The sequence below is a fragment of the Carassius auratus genome, chromosome 39 (assembly GCF_003368295.1).
Source record: "Carassius auratus strain Wakin chromosome 39, ASM336829v1, whole genome shotgun sequence".
NCBI classification, from domain to species: Eukaryota; Metazoa; Chordata; class Actinopteri; order Cypriniformes; family Cyprinidae; genus Carassius; species Carassius auratus.
Genome location: NC_039281.1, coordinates 9,463,930 through 9,485,340, shown reverse-complemented (window position 1 = coordinate 9,485,340; position 21,411 = coordinate 9,463,930). Strand labels below are relative to the sequence as shown.

Genomic DNA, 21,411 nt, shown 5'->3' with positions numbered 1-21,411 from the left:
TATATAGCGCTTTAAACAAAATGCATTGCGTCAAAGCAACTGAACAACATTCATCAGGAAAACAGTGTGTCAATAATGCAAAATGAAAGTTAGTTCATCATTGAATTCAGTGATGTCATCTCTGTTCAGTTTATATAGATTCGCAAATAACCTGCCTGATCTATCTCAACTGCTATTTGTACCCAAAAATACACATGAATTAGACGAAATTACTGACAACATGGGCACTATTTTCTCTAATATTTTCTCAATATCATTAACTCGTCGTTATCTTTAGGTCACGTCCCAAAACCATTCAAGCTGGCAGTTATCAAGACTCTTATTAAGAAACCAAAACTAGATCCTAGTGTACTGGCAAATTATAGGCCTATTTCAAATCTTCCATTTATGTCAAAAATGTTTTAAAATGTTGTGTCTGCTCAATTGAGCACCTTCCTGCATAAAATGATCTTTATGAAGAATTTCAGTCAGGTTTCAGGCCCCACCATAGCACAGAAACTGCACTTGTTAAAATTACAAATGACTTGCTCCTTGCGTCAGATCAAAACTGCATCTCATTTCTAGTCTTGATCTTAGTGCTGCGTTCGACACCATAGATCATGACATACTCATAGATCGATTACAAAACTATACAGGTATTCAAGGGCAGGCTCTAAGATGGTTTAGATCCTACCTGTCCGATTGCTTCCATTTTGTTTACTTAAATGGGGAGTCATCTCATTTATCATCAGTAAAATATGGAGTGCCACAAGGATCCGTCCTAGGTCCCCTTCTATTTTCAATATACATGTTGCCCCTTGGTAATATTATTAGAAAATACGGAATTAGCTTCCACTGTTATGCTGATAATACTCAGCTATATATGTCAACAAGACCAGACGAAACTTCTCAATTATCTAAGCTAACAGAGTGTGTTAAAAATGTAAAAGATTGGATGACAAATTATTTTCTCCAATTAAATTCGGATAAGACAGAGATATTAATTATTGGACCAAAAAACACTACACAGAATCTTGTAGATTACAATCTGCAACTAGACGGATGTACTGTTACTTCCTCTACAGTCAGAAATCTGGGTGTTATATTAGACAGCAATTTGTCTTTTGAAAATCATATTTCCAATGTTACAAAAACTGCATTCTTCCATCTTAGAAACATTGCCAAGCTACGAAACATGTTATCTGTTTCTGATGCAGAAAAGCTAGTTCATGCATTCATGACCTCTAGACTGGACTATTGTAATGCACTTCTAGGTGGTTGTCCTGCTTCTTCAATAAACAAGCTACAGGTAGTGCAAAATGCAGCAGCTAGAGTCCTTACGAGGTCAAGAAAATATGATCATATTACCACAATTTTACAGTCTCTGCACTGGCTACCTATTAAGTTCCGTATCAGTTACAAATTATCATTACTTACCTATAAGGCTCTAAATGGTTTAGCTCCTGCATACCTAACTAGCCTTCTACCACGCTACAACCCATCACGCTCCCTAAGGTCACAAAACGCTGGACTTTTGGTCGTTCCTAGGATAGCAAAGTCCACTAAAGGAGGTAGGGCTTTCTCACATTTGGCTCCCAAACTCTGGAATAGCCTTCCTGATAATGTTCGGGGTTCAGACACACTCTCTCTGCTTAAATCTAGATTAAAACACATCTCTTTCGCCAAGCATTCGAATAATGTATCTCTTAAATTATGAGTGTAGTTGTATCTGATCAAATGCGCATTACTATTCATTAGCTTGGGTTAAACTAATTTTACTTTGTTGGAACAGCAGCTATGTTGATGATGTCTCTATTTGTTTCTCTGTTTCTGCTGGATCTTCATACCGTGGTAACTAGGATTTACACAAGCTCCAGTCTGGATCCAGAACACCTGAGAAGAGATGATGCTGACCCTCAGAGGACCTCAGATGATGCTAACTCTGAATCAACAAACAGAACTAACAATTATTGCTACAAGTGTGACTGCATCATATAACAATTATTAATTAATAATATTGATAGCTCATTGTCTAGCTGACTACGGCTTGTATACATTTTTTCTAAAAATCCTGTAAAACGTGCACAAACTGACAGTCACCACCACAAGCTACTACTAAATATTGTAGAAACATAATTTTCTGTAAAGTTGCTTTGTAAAAATTCGTATTGTAAAAAGCGCTATACAAATAAACTTGAATTGAATTGAACTGAACTGTGGTCTTGTCCTGGTGGTCCTCTGAGACAAGGTCTTTACAGGGGATCTGTATCTGGGGCTCTAGTTGTCCTGGTCTCCGCTGTCTTTTAGGGCAGTAGAGGTCCTTTCTAGGTGCTGATCCACCATCTGGTCTGGATACGTACTGGATCCGGGTGACTGCAGTGACCCTCTGATCTGGACACAGACTGGTGGCCACAGATCTGGATCTGGTGGCCACGGTGACCTCGGAATAAGAGAGAAACAGACTAATATTAGCGTAGATGCCATTCTTCTAATGATGTATCAAGTACATCGGGTGTTATGGGAAGTGTTTCCGGTTCCGGTTTACCTAAATAATGCAGCCTAAAAATCCTTTAACAGATTTGGATATTAAAAGCATATTAGTATGTTATGTGTAAGCCAGGTTAAAGAGATGGGTCTTTAATCTAGATTTAAACTGCAAGAGTGTGTCTGCCTCCCGAACAATGTTAGGTAGGTTATTCCAGAGTTTAGGCGCCAAATAGGAAAAGGATCTGCCGCCCGCAGTTGATTTTGATATTCTAGGTATTATCAAATTGCCTGAGTTTTGAGAACGTAGCGGACGTAGAGGAGTATAATGTAAAAGGAGCTCATTCAAATACTGAGGTGCTAAACCATTCAGGGCTTTATAAGTAATAAGCAATATTTTAAAATCTATACGATGTTTGATAGGGAGCCAGTGCAGTGTGGACAGGACCGGGCTAATATGGTCATACTTCCTGGTTCTAGTAAGAACTCTTGCTGCTGCATTTTGGACTAGCTGTAGTTTGTTTACTAAGCCTGCAGAACAACCACCCAATAAAGCATTACAATAATCTAACCTTGAGGTCATAAATGCATGGATTAACATTTCTGCATTTGACATTGAGAGCATAGGCCGTAATTTAGATATATTTTTGAGATGGAAAAATGCAGTTTTAAAAATGCTAGAATTGTGGCTTTCTAAGGAAAGATTGAAAGATAAAAGATAAAATCTGAGGGTTGCCAGATAGCAAACAACACATTACACATCCCAGCAGCAACAAAAATATTTTGAACCAAGAAGCCTCTGACGTTGTCTGTGGTTCAGGAGTGGCTTAACAAGAGGAATACAACAACTGTAGCCAAATTCCTTGATACGTCTGTGTGTTGTGGCTCTTGATGCCTTGACCCCAGCCTCAGTGCATTCCTTGAATGAATGAATGAATGAATGAATGAATGAATGAATGATGCATTTATAAAGTGCCTTATTGTGTATTGTTGTACAACCAATGTGCTTAACAATGTGGGGGTCTCTCCTCAACCACCACCAGTACACCATTCCTTGTGAAGTTCACAAAAAAATTGTTGAATCGATTTTGCTCGACAATCCTCATAAAACTGTGGTTCTCTCGGTTGGTTGTGCATCTTTTTCTTCCACACTTTTTCCTTTCACTCAACTTTCTGTTAACGTGCTTGGATACAGCACTCTGTAAAGAGACAGCTTATAGGCAATTCATTTTTTTTGTGACTCACAATCCTTGTGCAGGGTGTCAATGATGGTCAGAGACCATTTTGAAGGCTCAGGAAACCTTTGCATGTGTTTTGGGTTAATTAGCTGATTGGCATGTCATCATGTTCTCATTTTTTGAGAGTGAATTGGTGGGTTTTTGTTAAATGTGAGTCAAATCATCACAATTAAAAGAACCAAAGACTTAGGAAGTCGTGGCCTAATGGTTAGAGGGTTGGACTCCCAATCGAAGGGTTGTGAGTTCTAGTCTTGGGCCGGACGGAATTGTGGGTGGGGGTGTGTGCACTTCGGATGGGTTAAATGCGGAGCACAAATTCTGAGTATGGGTCACCATACTTGGCTGAATGTCACTTCACTTTCACTTTAAACTTCTTCAGTCTGTGTGCATTGAATTTAACACACGAGTTTCACAATTTGAATTGAATTACTTAAATGAATGAACTTTTCCCCTACATTCTAATTTATTTAGAAGCACCTGTATTTACAGTGGCATTACTGTCCATGTTGTTTTCACATTCGGACTCACAACTCGGGAAATAAGACCATCTGAGGAGCACATGAATGCGGCAATTACACTTGCTCTGATGGCAGCAGGTAGCCTTCTATTAGCTAGCTACATTAAACACAATTAAAATAAAATGTCTAAAGCTAAACTTCCCTTGTAATGACATGCACTGAGAAGCACTGAAGACTTGTTGACCAACAAAAATGTTTTTACTCCACAACATAGGTCAAATGCATTCTTTTGTGATCAGATGTGGTTTCTCATCACAATGAAGCAGAACATATAATATATACACATATAAACTATATATTGTTGCAGTGGAGTGTTTGTTGTCTTCATGTTTCAGCTTTCTGTATACTTTAAACTCTTAATATGTTGTCCTATTTTTATTCTTTTCAATAAAAACGTTGTTCTTTAATGTCATCCACTATCGTTATGTGGCTCTTTTTTTCTTAAGGTATCGGTTCAGGCACAAATTCCTTTTAAAAGTATCCATTTGGTATCAGTATCATTAAAAAACACACAAAAGCACTGCTCAGGAGGCAGAGACACTCTGTCAGTTTAAATTTAGATTAAAGACCTATCTCTGGCTTAAACCTAACACACTATCACATTTCTATAATTCAAATCCATTAAAGGATTTTTAGGCTGCATTAATTAGGTAAACTGTAACCGGGAACACTTCCTATAACACCCGATGTACTTGCTCCATCATTAGAAGGATGGCATCTACGCTAATATTAGTCTGTTTAATTCTCATACTTATTTTGTATTGCTCTCATGAAGTATTCTAATTTGTTGAGATTGTGTATTGGTGGGTTTTTGTTCATTGTGACCCAAAATCATAACAATTAAAAGAACTTCAGGACTTCACGACTTCGGTCTGTGTGCATTGAATTTATTTAAATTCACGAGTTTCACAATTTGAGTTGAATTACTGAAATAAATGAACTTTTCCAAGACATTCTAATTCATTGAGATGCACCTATATTTGTGGTCACATCACCAATTTAGTTTTAAGAAAAGAACCTGGAATTAAAAAAAACTTACATACATTAAAACAATCTGTATATAATTTGTAAAGAAATAATATATAGATACGTTTCTAATCTATCCATCTATATATAATTAAACAAATGAATCAAACAAAGGCTTCAGGAAGGCAAAAGGCTTAAAAATAAACAAAAGCACACTTACTAGATTTTTAAGAAAGAACTTTCCTACCAAAATAAATAAAATAAAATGCAGAGATCTTTCCTGATTCCCTCTCTAACTGAAAAAAAAAAAAAATATATATATATATATATAACAATTCCACAAACATAAATGATATAGAAGTAGCTGAAGTGCTCGGCACATCACAGATGGTTCTACAGTTTCAAGGGACAAAGCAGTTAGCTAAAACATTCCCTTTTAAAAGAAAACCAGAAGTAGCTGGAACACACACTTTACAGCCCAGATTGTTTTAAAGCCTCATATATCAATTATCTAAAACACAACTTTATTAAAACACTACAAGCAAAGCAAAAAAAGTATACAATATAGAGAAACAAGAGCACTGACAGTGTCTCTCGCCCCAGACTGGAATTCCCTGAGTTCCTTTGTACTCCACTTTAAGGAGCTTGAACAGGAATCAGGTGACACTCATTAACCTTTCAATCAGACAATAGAAGAAGCAAGAGCAATATCGAAGAACATGGAGCATACAACACATAGAGAGAAAAAAAAAAAAACCTTCCCACATTGTGTACAAGTCATTCTAAATAAATGAAATGAGATTATATTTTGAGAAGAAAAAAACTAAACAACCAAATTCGAGAACTGATCCAAAGTGATTGAGAAAAACTGTAAGCCGTTGAAATTTTCTTCAAAATAGTGATTGCTTATTTCCATGCTATGCATAATTCATTACAATAATTCTAATCAAAGAGACATTACATCTATTAACATTGGGTCAGTTATTGAGATTCTAAGGAATTGATGTCTGTCTTGGTGCAGCACCAGATTTACAGCAACCAGATGATTTTAGACAGACAAAGCAGAATGAAATTTTACAATTAAAGCATGCCATCATTTTACACCCTTCTAGAGTGTGTTCAAACAGCATGCCACATTCTGGACAGGCACGAATCGATGGACACTGAATGTTTTGATTTTCATTATGTGGCAAAGTTATCATTTTACAATCTCTTAGCATTTTTAAGTCACTGTTAGAGCAACCCAGATTATCACATTTATCAGTGCGAGGTCGGGGCCCTTTCCAGTTTCCTCCACACTGCCAGCAGAACTCATATCTTTTCCCAGTCTTTACTGTGCAGAATGGACACTGAATGCAGAGGTTAGAAGAATCCTTTCTTTCAACAAAGGAACCACAGCCAGGACACTAAACGAACAAGAACAGGAGAGAAAGAAATATGTAAATGGATACACTGGGTTTACAAACAAAAAGAAGGAATATATGTTTGTAAGTTTATATACCCCTTTGATGTCAATCATCTTTTTAGCAGCATTTTCCCGAAGTGTGTCTTTAAAATAAAGTTGTTCCTTATGTGTTAACAATGTTCTCACTTCACCATATGGCCACACTTTTGTACATATCGGACATTTCAGTTCCACTTGTCCCTATGAATAAAAAATGCAGGATAAATGAAATATAATATTTCAAACTATACAATGGCAGATTTTCTGGAGTAAAGGTCCTTGCACACTGAGCCCAAAATTTCCGTATGTGTTTTTTCATAGTCATCAACCTACAAAATAGGTGACACACAAAACCTTGCACACTGAGTCCAATGCGTATAGTAATTATTGTGTTGCGGGGTGAAAAAAACGCAAAACAATACATAATGGAGTTTTGAAGCAGTGAGGATTATTTTGTTGTCCTCTTCTTAAAAAGAGAAAAGGAAAGAGGAAATATTGGATCCATCATCCAATCCAAGAAGAGTTTCACCTCCTTCTGAAGGAGCTGCGGGATAATACCGGGTGATTCAAAGTTTACTTCAGGATATGAGAGGCTCAGGTTGATGCTTTAAAAAAAGAAGAAGAAGAAGACCACCAATTCCCATGAAGTCAGTGTGCAAGGACTTGTACCGTCCAACAGATTCATTACTACTCATTGGACTCAGTGTGCAAAGTTTCTGTGCTTGAAGAAGTTTTAGGATGATGAATCTGAAAAAACGCATACGAAATTTCAGACTTAGTGTGCAAGGACCTTTAGTTAATAAATAGAATAGAATAACAGTATTTTGGGCTTTCTCAAGCCTTATAAGTTTAATTAGTAGATCCGAAGGTCGATTCTTTCAAGGAAAACTAATAACTCACATTCTTTAGCTGTACTGTGCAGCATTCCACCAAAGTCTTAGCAGATGTGACGTGACCACATGATAATTTAGCCCTTGAAATGCTGAGGTCATTGTCATTTTTATCTGAAAAGAGTTTAGAAACATTATTCAGAGTTCAGATGGTCAAAATTAAAGATTGTCTTATGTAGACTACTTTCCAGTTGCAAATGTCTGAGGCCATGTCCACACGTACACAGGTAATTTTATTTTAACTTTTTTAAATAAAACGAGGAGCACAAAAATAGGAATTTTTCCTCCTTTTATAAAAAAAATCTCCTTCCACATGAAAATGCAAAAGCATGCTATGAAGCACTGTCAAGAGCATGCCAAGCCAATAGGGGGTAATATAATCTCTACACTGAAGCCATGTTAGGAAATCAGAAGCCTGAAAAAGTTTGAAAAAGAGTTAACAGTGCATGCTCTGACGCCACAAGCCCAAATCTCTGGTTTCACTGTCTACACAATAACACTGCAACCAGAGTCTTTGAAAATCTGTTTCAATGCCCTGGTGTTGAGTTTGCGTGTGGACGAATGGCCAAACCACATAAAAAAAAAAGTAACGGTTTTGAAAATACCCGTGTTTAGGAGGACAGGGCCTTAGTTGAAGCCATGAGTGGGTGATATATATTTGTCAACTTGTAAAGATTTTGGACTGTCGTCTCTACCACGGTTATGCTGATGTGAGAATATTGTGCTGTGCCATCATAAAAGTGTATAATTTGAATGCATTTTAATCCTTGTGGTTTAAAACATGTTTTTAAAATATTCAAGTGCAATAAGCAGCGAAAGAGAACTCATTTCAGTATGCATGTGCTGTCTGAGAGACACATGCACACAAAGCCTCTGCTCATGCAGCATGGAAGTACTGAAGTGAGTTGTGTTTGTTATATATATGGGCTTGAACAGTCAAATACACACTCTTATGTGTCTGAATGCCCATCTTTGTGAGCATCCTTGTAAACACAGCCGTTTATGTCTAGAGTGAACATTAACAGTTTTGTCTTTAATATTATCAGTACAATAGATCCAAGCATTCGGTCTTAAACGTGACAGTAGATTAATAAACCTGCTGCTGTTTGTGTCATTCATATTGATTATTAACGATTATGTGTCATTGTGTCATTCCAGGTCTCCCTGGAAGAAGAGATTTTTAGTCTAAATGGGATTCTTCTGGCTAAATAAAGCATAAATAAATAAATAAATAAATAAATAAATAAATAACCAAACAATCCCATTGCTCTTGACTGAATGACTTTTGTAACTGTAATAAAAATGAAAAAGTCAAAAATGGAATTAATGCACACATACAACAGCTCTTGCAGGTACGTCTATTTCATTTGTATCTTTATTCTATTCTAGTTTCTTTGTCCTAATGGTTGTAATTAGTTGTTTCTATTTTATCACTGACTGTTTCCTTGTCTTCAGTGAGTTTGAGTTTTATCTAAAGTAAGGCTAGTATTAGCTGTTTTGTGATATTAAAATTGGTGATGAGATTTATGAAATTTCAAAAGTATTAAACATTTTTATATCATAAAAACTATCTTTAAAGCAATTCTCTCTCTGTCTCTATCATTATCATGAAATAAAATTACTCTTATCGTGATGTAAGATTTTGGTCATATCACCCATCCCTAGTTCAAGGTTATAGAACAACAATTTCAATTGATAATGGAATTAGATCATTAGTCCAACTTACAATCAACATGCAATTTTGCTGAAAAGAAGTCTTACTGTGCATAACTCACCAATATCGTTTGGTCTGTAGACATGTACCACTTGAAAGGCCATTCTGATTCTGTGCTATCGGCAATGTTGAGTTTGTGGCTGAGGAAAATTGTTACTCTTGCTTAATATGGCAGTAAAACTCATGAAGACTTCAGGTGACAGCTCTTACTTTCACTTTATGTGCAAACAAGGCGTGGAAATTCTTTCTTTTCTTGCTTTCTGTTTCTCCCCTTCAAGGGATGAAATATAAAACTTCATTCTGCAGAGCTGGGGTAAAAAAAAAATAGTTAACTGCTGGCATGAACACTACTTATACATGGTCTATGGTTTATGGTCAATATCATATGTTAAAATAAATATCAGAATCAACTTTATTGCCAAGTATGTTTATGTGAACAAGGAATTTGAGTATAGACATACACAAAGCTCCTAGTCAATACAATTGGATACAATAAAACAATATAGGTTATACCCTTATATTTCCTATAAAGAAGTTAACTGTAACTCTTATACTGTGTTATGTTGTCCAGGTATGAAACATGCACAAAAATGCTGATGAAAGGAGCATTCAAATAAACACTTTAGTTTCTATTTCATTCTGACCTCATAATACAAACTGTGACTCATCCTCATAAGGTTTCAAGCATGTTTTTATTATGTATTTTTTAGCAAAGGGGAATTTTATATCTGCCATTGTTGGACTTGAATGCTTTTATAGTGTTACTTCGTTAAGAATACATAGTTTCGACTTGTTTTGTTGATGATACTACACAAGAACTCGGTATTCCCCCAACACTCACAAATCTCCCTAAAAAACCCAGCCCAACTGATATAAAATCTCATGTGACATGTTATTTTCTCTTTCGATAAAAAACATTTGATGAGTACGCACAAGCAGATAATTACCTGAAACACACAGAAGTTTTTTGTTTAAAAGAATAAAGAAAATATTGACATATTACTAGTGCCGGTCATCATGGAGGGACTAGAAATGAAAAAATTTGGGTGCCAAGATTAGATTTCTTAGGAAAAAGATTTCTACACTGAACCTGGCAGGCATCATTTAACTATTAAACATGAGCAAAAACAATAATAAAGTAGTACAAATTGAGTACAAATAAAATAAACAGTGAACTATCTTAAACTTAAACTTTTATAAAGCACATAAAAAAAAAACATTCACAATTACTAGGGCCAATACCGATACTTTTAATTTTTTACCTTTATTTTCATTGCATTTGTAATTTTTAAATATAGTCTATTAGCTTGTTAAGTCTGATGTCACGTAGCAGCGCTTCCGTGTCCAAACGCTGTATCAGTTACCACGAGAAAACAACAAAAGGTGCTAATATAAACTCACAATCTGATAGAATACTAGCGATAAGGTTATGATCTTAACCTTTACCTCCATACCGAAGTCCCATATAGCCAGACAATGAAAATATAAATAAAAAAAAATATGTAAAAATTATCTGTGTTTGGGTCGCTGTGAGCACGGAGACTTGTAGTGTATACCGTAAGTTTGAAAGCGTTTAGCTCAAATTATTAATATGAATAAACAGTGCTCATAGACGGCTGCTGAGGTCGTATTCACAAGTGAAGTGAGTTGAGGCTTGGACCCGGAAACAGCGCTTCTTACGTCATCACTTAACAACCGAATTGTATGAGCTCCTCTGACTTTCAAGTCAAGTCAAGTTCAAGTCTGCTTTATTGTCAATTCTTCCAAATGTACAGTACATACATACAGAGAATCAAAATTGCGTTATCTGTGTGACCCCCGGTGCACACAGATAACATTAACATTAAAGCCTAAAAAATAATGGCAGATAGAGTGCAAACCTGTGAAGTGAACAAACAGTGCAGATAAAAGATTTTTAGTGCAAAAAAGAAGCTTATTCAGTCTGATTAAAGTGACAAAGGGCTTAAGAGCAGTTATTTTATTTAACTGATTGATGAGGTAGTGGAATGACATCAGTTCCATTGAATGAGGTAGTGAGCAGGTCAATGCTGCACAAAGTGACTGGTGCATGTCATTGTATGCTATTGTGTGTGTGTGTGATCTTCTCAGCTGCTCTCACTATGCGTTGTAGAGTCTTTCGACAGGACGCGTTGCAGGCTCCATACCAAACAGTGATGCAGCTCGTCAGGATGCTCTCGATGGTGCCTCTGTAGAAGGTGTACATGATGGGGGGCTTATAATAATAATATTTAACAACAACAATTGGCAACCAAGTACGAGTAGAGAGCAATAGGGTCCATTACAATCTCCATTAAAACCAATAAAATTTCACTTATAACCAAAAAAAAAAAAAAACAATAACAATTTTTATTGATGGTTTTTATTGTTGTTGTTGTTTTTTTTTTTTTTTTAGCAGGGGATTGAAATAAATGTATATGTACTTAAATACTTCTCCAGAACGTCCAGATGGCCAGTCCGCCCCTGGATTCAGTCACAATGTGTATCAGTATGATTAGCAAATATTCCTTGAAAGTGGTGTTCATTTCAAAGTGCCACTGGGCAGGTCACACTATACATCCCCTCTCAAAGAAAAAATAAATCAATGCAGTTCAAAATCTATATTTGAACTATCAAAGAAAAACAGCTTGTTTTTACTTCACACAGGAAGAACTGATCATTTTGTGCATATTTTGTCTTCCTCTCTATTGTCGCTCAACCTGTGCTTTTACTTCTACTGTCCTGCTGATTTAGTCAATTCAGCCTGCTCTTCAAATCACAATTCAAGTTATCTTTGATTGTCATCTTTTAGGTGACTTTTGCCTATTATTGGAAATGAAAGAAATAAAATGTGCCATGATTCATTTGATTTTGTCACATGATCTAAACTTTACATACAGCACCTTGACTTTAGATGAATTTGCAACTGTGTTTTAGCCAACCCCCCTTTTTCCATTTTAGAAATAAAAGTGAAAGTAAAGGCTGTTTATAAAGCCACTATGTTTCTGTCTCACGTCACTTGAAGTAGAAAATTCAAAACAGAACGATGGAGTTCCAGGTCTATTTGAAGATTAACAAAAGTACAATTAAAACATTAAACCTGCCAACACCAGCACCAAATGAAGGAAACGGGAAACTCACCGTTGGAGATTTAAAGAAACAAGCCATAAGTCATTTTCCTGGAGTAAATGGTAAATTAAAACTTTTGCCTATATGTTTCAAAATTAATGACTTCTTAATACTTGACTTTGTCTTTCTTGTCAGATCTCAACCAACTGAGGTTGATTTTCGATGGAAAGGACCTTGAAGAAAATAAAAAACTTACTGAATACAAGATTCAGGAACTCTCTGTCATTCAAGCCGTGTTGAAAATGCGTGGTGGAGGTATGATCATTTTTCTTTTAAATATTGCACGCTCATATAATAAACTTAATCTGATTCTGATTCCTATAAAATGTATCTTTGTTTTATTTAAACTAAATTAAGTGGTAACACTTACGATAAGGTTGTATTTGTTCTATTTTTTAACGTTATTGCATTAGCCAACCTATGAGCAACTACGAGCATTCAGTGTAATGACCATATGAACATGAGTGACAATAATATTTTATAATCAGCATTTATTAATGTTATTACTCCACCACCTGCGTGACATTAACTGTATTGGCAAACAAAGTGGTTTGAAAGACAAATGTGCAATGAAGTGATTATTGTGTTTAAGCAGTGGGTTAGTCAATGTACGAGGAATAAACCATGGAGAATATGAATAGTGACATGAAAGTAATTAAAACAACATGGAATCATAATTGAAATAAACAACCTATGATAAGGAAATTATATAAAAAAAGAAAAACATTCTAAATTCACAAACAGTTGCAGCAGTCCTCTGTCCCGTAACTCTAACCCTAAAATACCCTTCACAGAAACCTGCTCACATTAAGAGTTTCGAAGCCAACCAGTGTCTAGTGAGATCCAGGTCAGTCATTATTCATTATTCTGTTCTGTATTCTTATAGTCTTTGGCTCTTGTGATTTTATATTTTTGCATAAAATTATCGTATCATATTAAATCTTTCAATTGATGATTGTCTTTATGTTTCCTTTTGTGTGCGTGTTTTCTTTATAGGCCCACTTCATGATGAAGAGTTTCCCAGGATTCGGTCGATCCTTTATCGCTTATCTTTCAGCCGCCAGATGTTTTGGACTTCGATTCATTTGAAATAAAAAAAAATAATAATAAAAGTACATATTATATTACAAATGTACTAAGAAAATCAGTAAATAATCAAATGAAAAAAAAAAAAATATTGTTTCTAGGGAAGATAATTACGTTGATCTTAAGTGTCTCAGAAAAATCATTAGCATGTCATAAAAAAATATTTTCTCAAACTGTGGCAGGGGTGAGGGATATAATAAGCACATTTTAAGGAGTAGCCTATACTTATACCTTATATAAAACAAATAAAAAGCTAATTTGTTTGTAAGCTATTTAAGTATGTTTCATTAGCTAATTATATAGATATTATAGCTTACTTTTTTTTTCATCTGTAATTTTTTCACACAAAAGATACCATAAAGTAGATTTACATGTCACGTTTTACATGCAGAAAAACAAACGTTTTCCAAACTTGTCAAACTTTTACAATAAACAATTAGATGGTCCTGCTGTTCTTGTTGTCACTTTTAGTCATATGATTCATATTTTTACTGATTTTCACCATGATTACAGTTTGCGGGTAAAGCATTGAGGACATATTATTTTGTAATTTATTGTGTATAAAATATGCATGTATAATTAGTGCACTGTACATATAAGATGAACAATTATGAATGTAAAATTATAATGCATAATTAATAGTAATTGAACATTATAATAAAATCAGTTAATAAATATGAATCAGTTAATAAACATGAATCAGTTAATAAACAGCCACTTGAGGTGGACATCTGAATTGCATTAAGTTGGGACACTTTGGAATAAACTTTCATTTTAGTTATCTTACTGTATGGCGATGTGTACAATGTTGTTTACTTCCTATTAAATGAATAAATAAATTCACAAAAATTTTGATTTTTATGACAGATTTTTATTACTATTAAAATTATATTTGATTTATGTCATTTCAGAGCAAATACATATTTAGAAAAATATATCAACTTATCATCATTAAGCTGAGAAAATAACAGTGAGATTAACTTTTTTTTTAATTTTTTTATCCATATTACTCAGCCCTAATAAAAAACAATTGAGCTGTTGGCATATATCCATGATTACGTTCCATTACGTTGATAGGTACACTATTCCTCAAATAGAAAAAAAATTGTTCAAATCAGGTAGACACAAACACAACAGGATTTTAGGTATATACTGTTTATCCAATGTGTGATATGTATTCTACATTACTTGTCATTTCTGCTCACAGTCGTACATCTTCTATTTGCTTTGGTGCGACTTCAGCTGTGCATAACACGTAAGGAGTAGATGTTTTTAGGCACTCTTGAGCAGGTTTAAGACAGAGAAAGCAAAATTCTTTGTGGCATTTCTGGCATGTCATGATTTTACATCCCACGTTTGAGTGTGCAATCAGCACGCCACAGAATGGACAGGCACGAATCGCTGGACACTGGGCATTTTGAATATATTTTAAAGTAACCACTGAACAGTCTTTAAGTAGTTCCTGGTCCTTGCTGGCACAACCCACATTTTCACACTGATCAGCAGAAGGTTGAGGCCCTTTCCACTCTCTCAGACACTGCCAGCAGAAATGATAGATTTTTCCGGTCCTTTTAGTGCAAATCAAGCATTTTACACTGAGATTTGAGGTGTGCACCCTTTCTATAAAAGTGCCACAACCAGGACACTGCAGAGAGACCAAATACAGTGATGAAGAAACAATAAAAATACAACGTACATATATACTGTAAATGTACTACATTAATAATAAGATCCAGGCAAAGATGCAGAAATGTACATACATCCTTTATGTCTAACTTCTTAGCAGCGTTTATTCCAAGCAAATCCTCAAAACCTATTCGCTCATTAATTGTAAGTTTAGCTGATTTTCGGACTTCATCATATGGCCAGTCTTTGTCACACACTGGACACTTAAATACAGTTTCTCCCTGAAATCATATAACAAAGCATATTAATATCAATCTGAAATAATACCTTTTTTTTTTTTTTTCAAAAGTACAGTGGGGTAAAGATTTTCATAGGATGTGTTTATTCTACACATTCTGGACATTATATGAACTGCATTAATGAACATATATACTATATACCCATATAAACAACATGCTGTAGCTGCAGAATTATATCTAAAAATGCTACCTTAACTTTAAACCTTTACCAATAAAAATACACTCACTTTTAACAACTGAGCTTTGCAGCAATCTGTGAGTGTCATCGGATCTGCGACATGACCGCAGGACAGCTCAACTCTTAAAACACCAGGGTCATTGTCATATTCATCTGAAAGATTTACAGACTTCATTAAAGGAATCAGAAACAATAATCATTTTTAAATGAATAAAATCGATATTTTGAATAAAATTCTGCATTAGCTACTCTTTAGTGTCACATTCCCACTTTTAACTATTAGCAGAACTAGCGTTCGTTGTCTAGGCTATATTAGATCGCAATTACAATGCTATGTCATCCAATTAATTCAGATTTTGGCTACTTGTGAAACTGTGTCGGTCTTTATTAAAAATAATAGTCTCACAATGAATAAAACCAGAAATAGTCTAGTTTACATTTTACTTTCATTTCGTTGGTCCAGTAAATATAGCCTACTTGTCAGACTGACACGATTAACTTACCGAGATCGCTTGGTTTTTTCACCACTTTAATATCTTTGTCGGACAAAGTGAGTTTTTTTAATTTTCCGTCCATTTTCAACGGCAGTCGATTTCTTTGGTGATGTCAATACCAGCTCTCGACCGTTTGTTTCATTCTTTAAATGTGAAAGTACATGCAGTCTTTGGACCAAACGCCTATTTCTCCTCCCCTTTGACATCTGGCTTTAGGCAACAGCTTTCATTTTCATTTATATTTATATTAGCGGCTTCAATATACATTAGCCTAATAACATAAGTAACATTTAGTAGCCTTATTAAATGTATTGATAGCTCATGTTTAAATAGGTTAACCTAATCGGTCCAGCTGCTGCGTAGCCTATGAGACGATTTGTTCTGTTTTACATTTAAATTCATTCATCTAGTCTTCTTCTTTTTTCTTCTTTCTATCAGGGAGGAGCTAAAGGAAAGAAAAAAGGCAAATACGGAATCGATGCAGTATTTTAGATTTGAAAACGCTGGTGGTAGTATCTATTTAATCTTCTCTGTCCGACCGATAGACTACAATCTCTCTCTCTCTCTTTCTTAGGTAAGTCTTCAAATATCAGATAATTATTTTCTATTTTAACATAAATCCTTTTAATGTATAAGGTTAAGAAATCCACATTACTCTATAAATCAAAGTAAATAACAGAGACAAATATGATCAAACTCAAGTCATTATAACTTTGTTAAAAACTTTTTGTTAGGCTACATTTGAGAGGGACAGAACTATGGAGCAATTAATAATTGTGAGTTGCTAAAAATGTGCGACAGATATGGCATTAAAAAACAAAACAAAAACAAACAAAAAAACAAACAAACAAAAAAAAAAAAAACTAGCTTAAGGAGCCCGGGCTTATGAAAATGCATATCAATAGCACTATTTTCTGTTTCTATTTGGCATGTGATTTTTGTGCAGAAATGTACTTTGTCATGCATATGATACACAATCAGTGTTTTAAGTGGAAAAAAGAAGTGGAGGTACTCAACCCCACTCCTCACCCAATAATAATAACAATAATAATAATAATAATAATAAAGAAAAATACAAACTTCAATACTAAGAAAAAGTAATGTGTGTTGTGTTCTTTTGTGCATATTGACCAGTAAGTGGCGATAGAGGTTCGTGGTGAGACTATAGAAAAGTAAGGGAGTCGGAAGCATTCCATTATGCTACTTAATTTGGTTAATTAAAGTATTCTTTATTTTTGAATGCCTGCCCATTGCTTCTTACCAAGGACATAACACTGTGGTAAATGTATTCATTGTGTGGACCAATTCTTATATGTTGCATTGTACAGTCCTGCAGTTAAGCTTCATAACTGACATGCAACATCAAGTAAATGCTTAAAACTGTCTTCTTTTACTGAAGAAATGTTTGCCCATTGCCCTGATTTATACAACCCCATTTCCAGAAAAGTTGGGATGTTTCGTAAAATTGTATTACAATTTTACAGTATTTTACAAAGTGTCTCAGCTTTCCTGGAAATGGGGTTGTACCTTTAACAGAATTCTATAGTTACTTATTTAATGGTGCATGTATTTATAACTAAAACTAAATGTGCCAAACTTTTCTAGTTTGCAGGGGACACTGTCCTAGTCAGCTCACCTGATTTCAAAGAGAGAATAAGACATAATAAGACTGAATTTAGGAACATGGAAATGAATGCTGCAGACCTGGATGTTAATGTAAAGGTTTTGATTTGTGTAGTACTTGGAATACTGATATTACTCACTGCAGGTAAGTTTAATTAATTGCTTTAATTCAATTACATTTTTGCAATTATTTACTCACCCTCATGTTGTTTCTGTATTGGAAAACAAGACATTTTAAGGAATGTTAAAGCTGCTCTTTAAATGTTTGCATTTAAATTATTCTCATACTTGTTGCTAAAACTGTTAACTTGTTTTATTCCTTACAGTAGTAGTATCTGTGTATTGCTGCCGAAAGAGAAAGAGAAAACATAAGAGAAATGAGCAAAAAGATTTTCAGCTTGAGTCAGTTAGCGTGGACAAGCAAAAAGAACAACGACATCTGCTGACAGAAGAAAATGATGGTAAAAACAAACACACTATTCCTTCAATTTTTCAATTTTCTTATTATCCTTTTTCCCTACCTGTCCTAGGTTTTACTATTTTGAACGTTGACTGAAACCTTGTCTACAGGAACTTCTTGTGTTTACTGCCATCTCATGATAAATCACTATTATATAGTGTATATGCCATAAAATGGATAAAATATAATACAATTAAAACTAAATTGTTGTTTAAAAATAGTTTAAGGTAGATAATGATGAATAATATAGATTTGAATCAGGCTATTTCAGTTATTTTATTTAACCAGGTTTATTTAACCAGGCTATTTGTGCTTATCTTACTCAGGAGAACATGAATCTGGAACTGGATCCACACAACACAGACATTGTGAAAATGTTAATTCTTTACTTACTGTGTTTATTTAAAATTGTTTAAATATGCACAGCTGCATTTCTTTGGTTGTGCTGTATATATTGTTGTATTTGTTGTTTTTAATATTAATAAGAAGATACATAATCAGATTTTAAAAGCCAAAACACACATGCATACATGAGCACATCAGGATTGTCCTGCCCACCTCATACAGTGTGTGGCTCTTGGACCTTTTGATGCCACTGTGTGCTTAGATGCAAAACTGGCTGCATCATAGAATGCAGACAAATGCATTTGTTCAGATTTAAAATTTTGAGTAGTGTAACCCCACCTTCACTTGCTCAGCAATATTCTCTTCAATCTGTTGCTTTATGGGAATCCTCATTTGTTTAGATTTGGATGAATGGATAATTTGGTTTTAATAATACATTTACACTTCAATATTTTTTTAGGTTCAAGGGAAGACACAGAACTAAAGGAGAGACAGGACATAGAGGAACAACTGAAAAGAGAAAAAGAGGAGAGACAGGACATAGAGGAACAACTGAAAAGAGAAAAAGAGGAGAGACAGGACGTAGAGGAACAACTGAAAAGAGAAAAAGAGGAGAGACAGGACGTAGAGGAACAACTGAAAAGAGAAAAAGAGGAGAGACAAAACGTAGACGAACAACTGAAAAGAGAAAAAGAGGAGAGACAAAACGTAGAGGAACAACTGAAAAGAGAAAAAGAGGAGAGACAAAACGTAGACGAAAAACTGAAAAGAGAAAAAGAGGAGAGACAGGACGTAGAGGAACAACTGAAAAGAGAACAAGAGGAGAGACAGGACGTAGAGGAACAACTGAAAAGAGAAAAAGAGGAGAGACAAAACGTAGAGGAACAACTGAAAAGAGAAAAAGAGGAGAGACAAAACGTAGAGGAACAACTGAAAAGAGAAAAAGAGGAGAGACAAAACGTAGAGGAACAACTGAAAAGAGAAAAAGAGGAGAGACAAAACGTAGACGAACAACTGAAAAGAGAAAAAGAGGAGAGACAAAACGTAGAGGAACAACTGAAAAGAGAAAAAGAGGAGAGACAAAACGTAGACGAACAACTGAAAAGAGAAAAAGAGGAGAGACAAAACGTAGAGGAACAACTGAAAAGAGAAAAAGAGGAGAGACAAAACGTAGAGGAACAACTGAAAAGAGAAAAAGAGGAGAGACAGGACGTAGAGGAACAACTGAAAAGAGAAAAAGAGGAGAGACAAAACGTAGAGGAACAACTGAAAAGAGAAAAAGAGGAGAGACAAAACATAGAGGAACAACTGAAAAGAGAAAAGGAGGAGAGACAAAACGTAGAGGAACAACTGAAAAGAGAAAAAGAGGAGAGAGAGAAAGATGACAAACTGAGAAGAGAAGACGAGGAGAGAGAGAAAGATGAGAAACTGAGAAAAGAAGAAGAGGAGAGAAAGAAATTAGAGGAAAAACTGAAAAGAGAAAAAGAGAAGAGACAGGAAGTAGAGGAAAAACTGAAAAGAGAAAAAGAGAAGAGACAGGAAGTAGAGGAAAAACTCAAAAGAGAAAAAGAGAAGAGACAGGAAGTAGAGGAAAAACTCAAAAGAGAAAAAGAGAAGAGACAGGAAGTAGAGGAAAAACTCAAAAGAGAAAAAGAGAAGAGACAGAAAGTAGAGGAAAAACTGAAAAGAGAAGAAGAGCAAAAACCAAAAGGTAAATCAAATATACTTAATTCCAGCTGATGATTTCACAAATACCCTTTTTATACTCTTAATGCATGTTACCTGGGGCCTCATTTATAAACGTTGCGTACGCACAAAAGAAGGCGTACGCCACTCTCTACGCAATAATTGATATTTATAAAAAGCAAACTTGACGGGAAAATGTGCGGTCCTTCACGCAAGCTCTGACCCAGGCGTACGCACAAAAACGGGTGAAATGAGAAATGGCGACACCGTCGGCAGATGGAAGAAACACGTGAGAGTGAAAGTGAAAATGACAATACTGCCTCTCATAAATAACATGAAGACTTCACAAAGCAAGTGTTACAATTAACAGCCTACACGAACACCCGTTTGATCGATCAGCAGTGAAACAAACAAAAAAAAAATCAAACGAAAATTACAACAGAAATTCAAATGAACACATATTTGCAAAAAAAAAAGTGAAATATGTTCTACAATATTGGCATGTTGAGCAATTCATCCTCATAAATAATATAGTTAACAGAGCGAAATAATGTACAAAACGTCTCAGGTTACAAATGTAACCTTGGTTCCCTGAGAACAGGGAACGAGACAATACGTCAACGACGCTATGGGGAACGCCTCAGGTGTGACAGGTGTCTGAAATCAAATATCAACTCACAGCAATCATGCTGACCGGCGACAGCTGTGAATCATCAGCTTGAATGATGAGCGTGCGACCTGGATATAAAAAGGGCGCCTTGAAACCATGACAATATCCTTTCGTCTGAAGGGACTGTTTGTCAGGCAGACCCTGAGGCATGGCTGGGAGACGTATTGTCTCGTTCCCTGTTCTCAGGGAACCAAGGTTACATTTGTAACCTGAGACGTTCCCTTTCGAAGGGAACTTCGACAATACGTCAACGACGCTATGGGGAACGAAATACCCACGCCGCCATGCTAAAGGGAGTGCATGCCCAATGGCAGTGACAACTGTCAGAACCAGCAATTCAATGAACGCTAGAACCACTCACCCTCAGGTCACACAGGGCTGTCAGTGACAGCACTCCCTACGGTCATAGCCCAAGCTATATGATACCACAGAAAACCTCCATAAACATAGTTTAGTGAAAGGTCTACCTGGGCCTGCTCAAGGGCCTAGGACCACAACTTCAACTTCTTAGAAGGTGTCCCTTCTAGGGAATGTGGCTAGGGAACCCGAGGGAACCCCAGCCAGTCACTATTCAGGGGAATGCCA

General features: G+C 35.4%; 1 protein-coding gene and 2 long non-coding RNA genes across 3 annotated transcripts; 1 reads left to right on the top strand and 2 right to left on the bottom strand.

Moving 5' to 3' along the window:
• Positions 1-6,041: 6,041 nt before the first annotated feature.
• LOC113058126 (uncharacterized) lies at positions 6,042-7,628 on the bottom strand. Its single transcript, XR_003277922.1, has 3 exons — positions 7,530-7,628; positions 6,687-6,830; positions 6,042-6,591 (listed from the first exon to the last, which is right to left on the bottom strand). It is a non-coding gene; the product is annotated as an uncharacterized LOC113058126 (long non-coding RNA).
• A 4,617-nt stretch (positions 7,629-12,245) lies between these two features.
• Positions 12,246-14,235, top strand: LOC113058117 (uncharacterized). The gene is made up of 4 exons (XR_003277912.1): positions 12,246-12,421; positions 12,495-12,614; positions 13,154-13,206; positions 13,356-14,235. It is a non-coding gene; the product is annotated as an uncharacterized LOC113058117 (long non-coding RNA).
• A 237-nt stretch (positions 14,236-14,472) lies between these two features.
• On the bottom strand, positions 14,473-16,187 carry LOC113058092 (E3 ubiquitin-protein ligase RNF19B). The gene is made up of 4 exons (XM_026225783.1): positions 16,052-16,187; positions 15,598-15,701; positions 15,206-15,352; positions 14,473-15,090 (listed from the first exon to the last, which is right to left on the bottom strand). Exons 1-4 carry the CDS (start codon positions 16,122-16,124, stop codon positions 14,647-14,649), a joined length of 768 nt encoding a protein of 255 aa, XP_026081568.1. The 5' UTR covers positions 16,125-16,187; the 3' UTR covers positions 14,473-14,646.
• Positions 16,188-21,411: the final 5,224 nt, after the last annotated feature.

Excerpts from the sequence above, each read along its gene's own strand:
- LOC113058092 (XM_026225783.1), bottom strand. The coding sequence starts at position 16,124 with ATGGACGGAAAATTAAAAAAACTCACTTTGTCCGACAAAGATATTAAA. Across the intron at positions 15,353-15,597 it reads GCAAAGCTCAGTTGTTAAAA|GGAGAAACTGTATTTAAGTG; the intron begins GTGAGTGTATTT and ends ATATGATTTCAG. Across the intron at positions 15,091-15,205 it reads AGAAGTTAGACATAAAGGAT|TGTCCTGGTTGTGGCACTTT; the intron begins GTATGTACATTT and ends GTCTCTCTGCAG.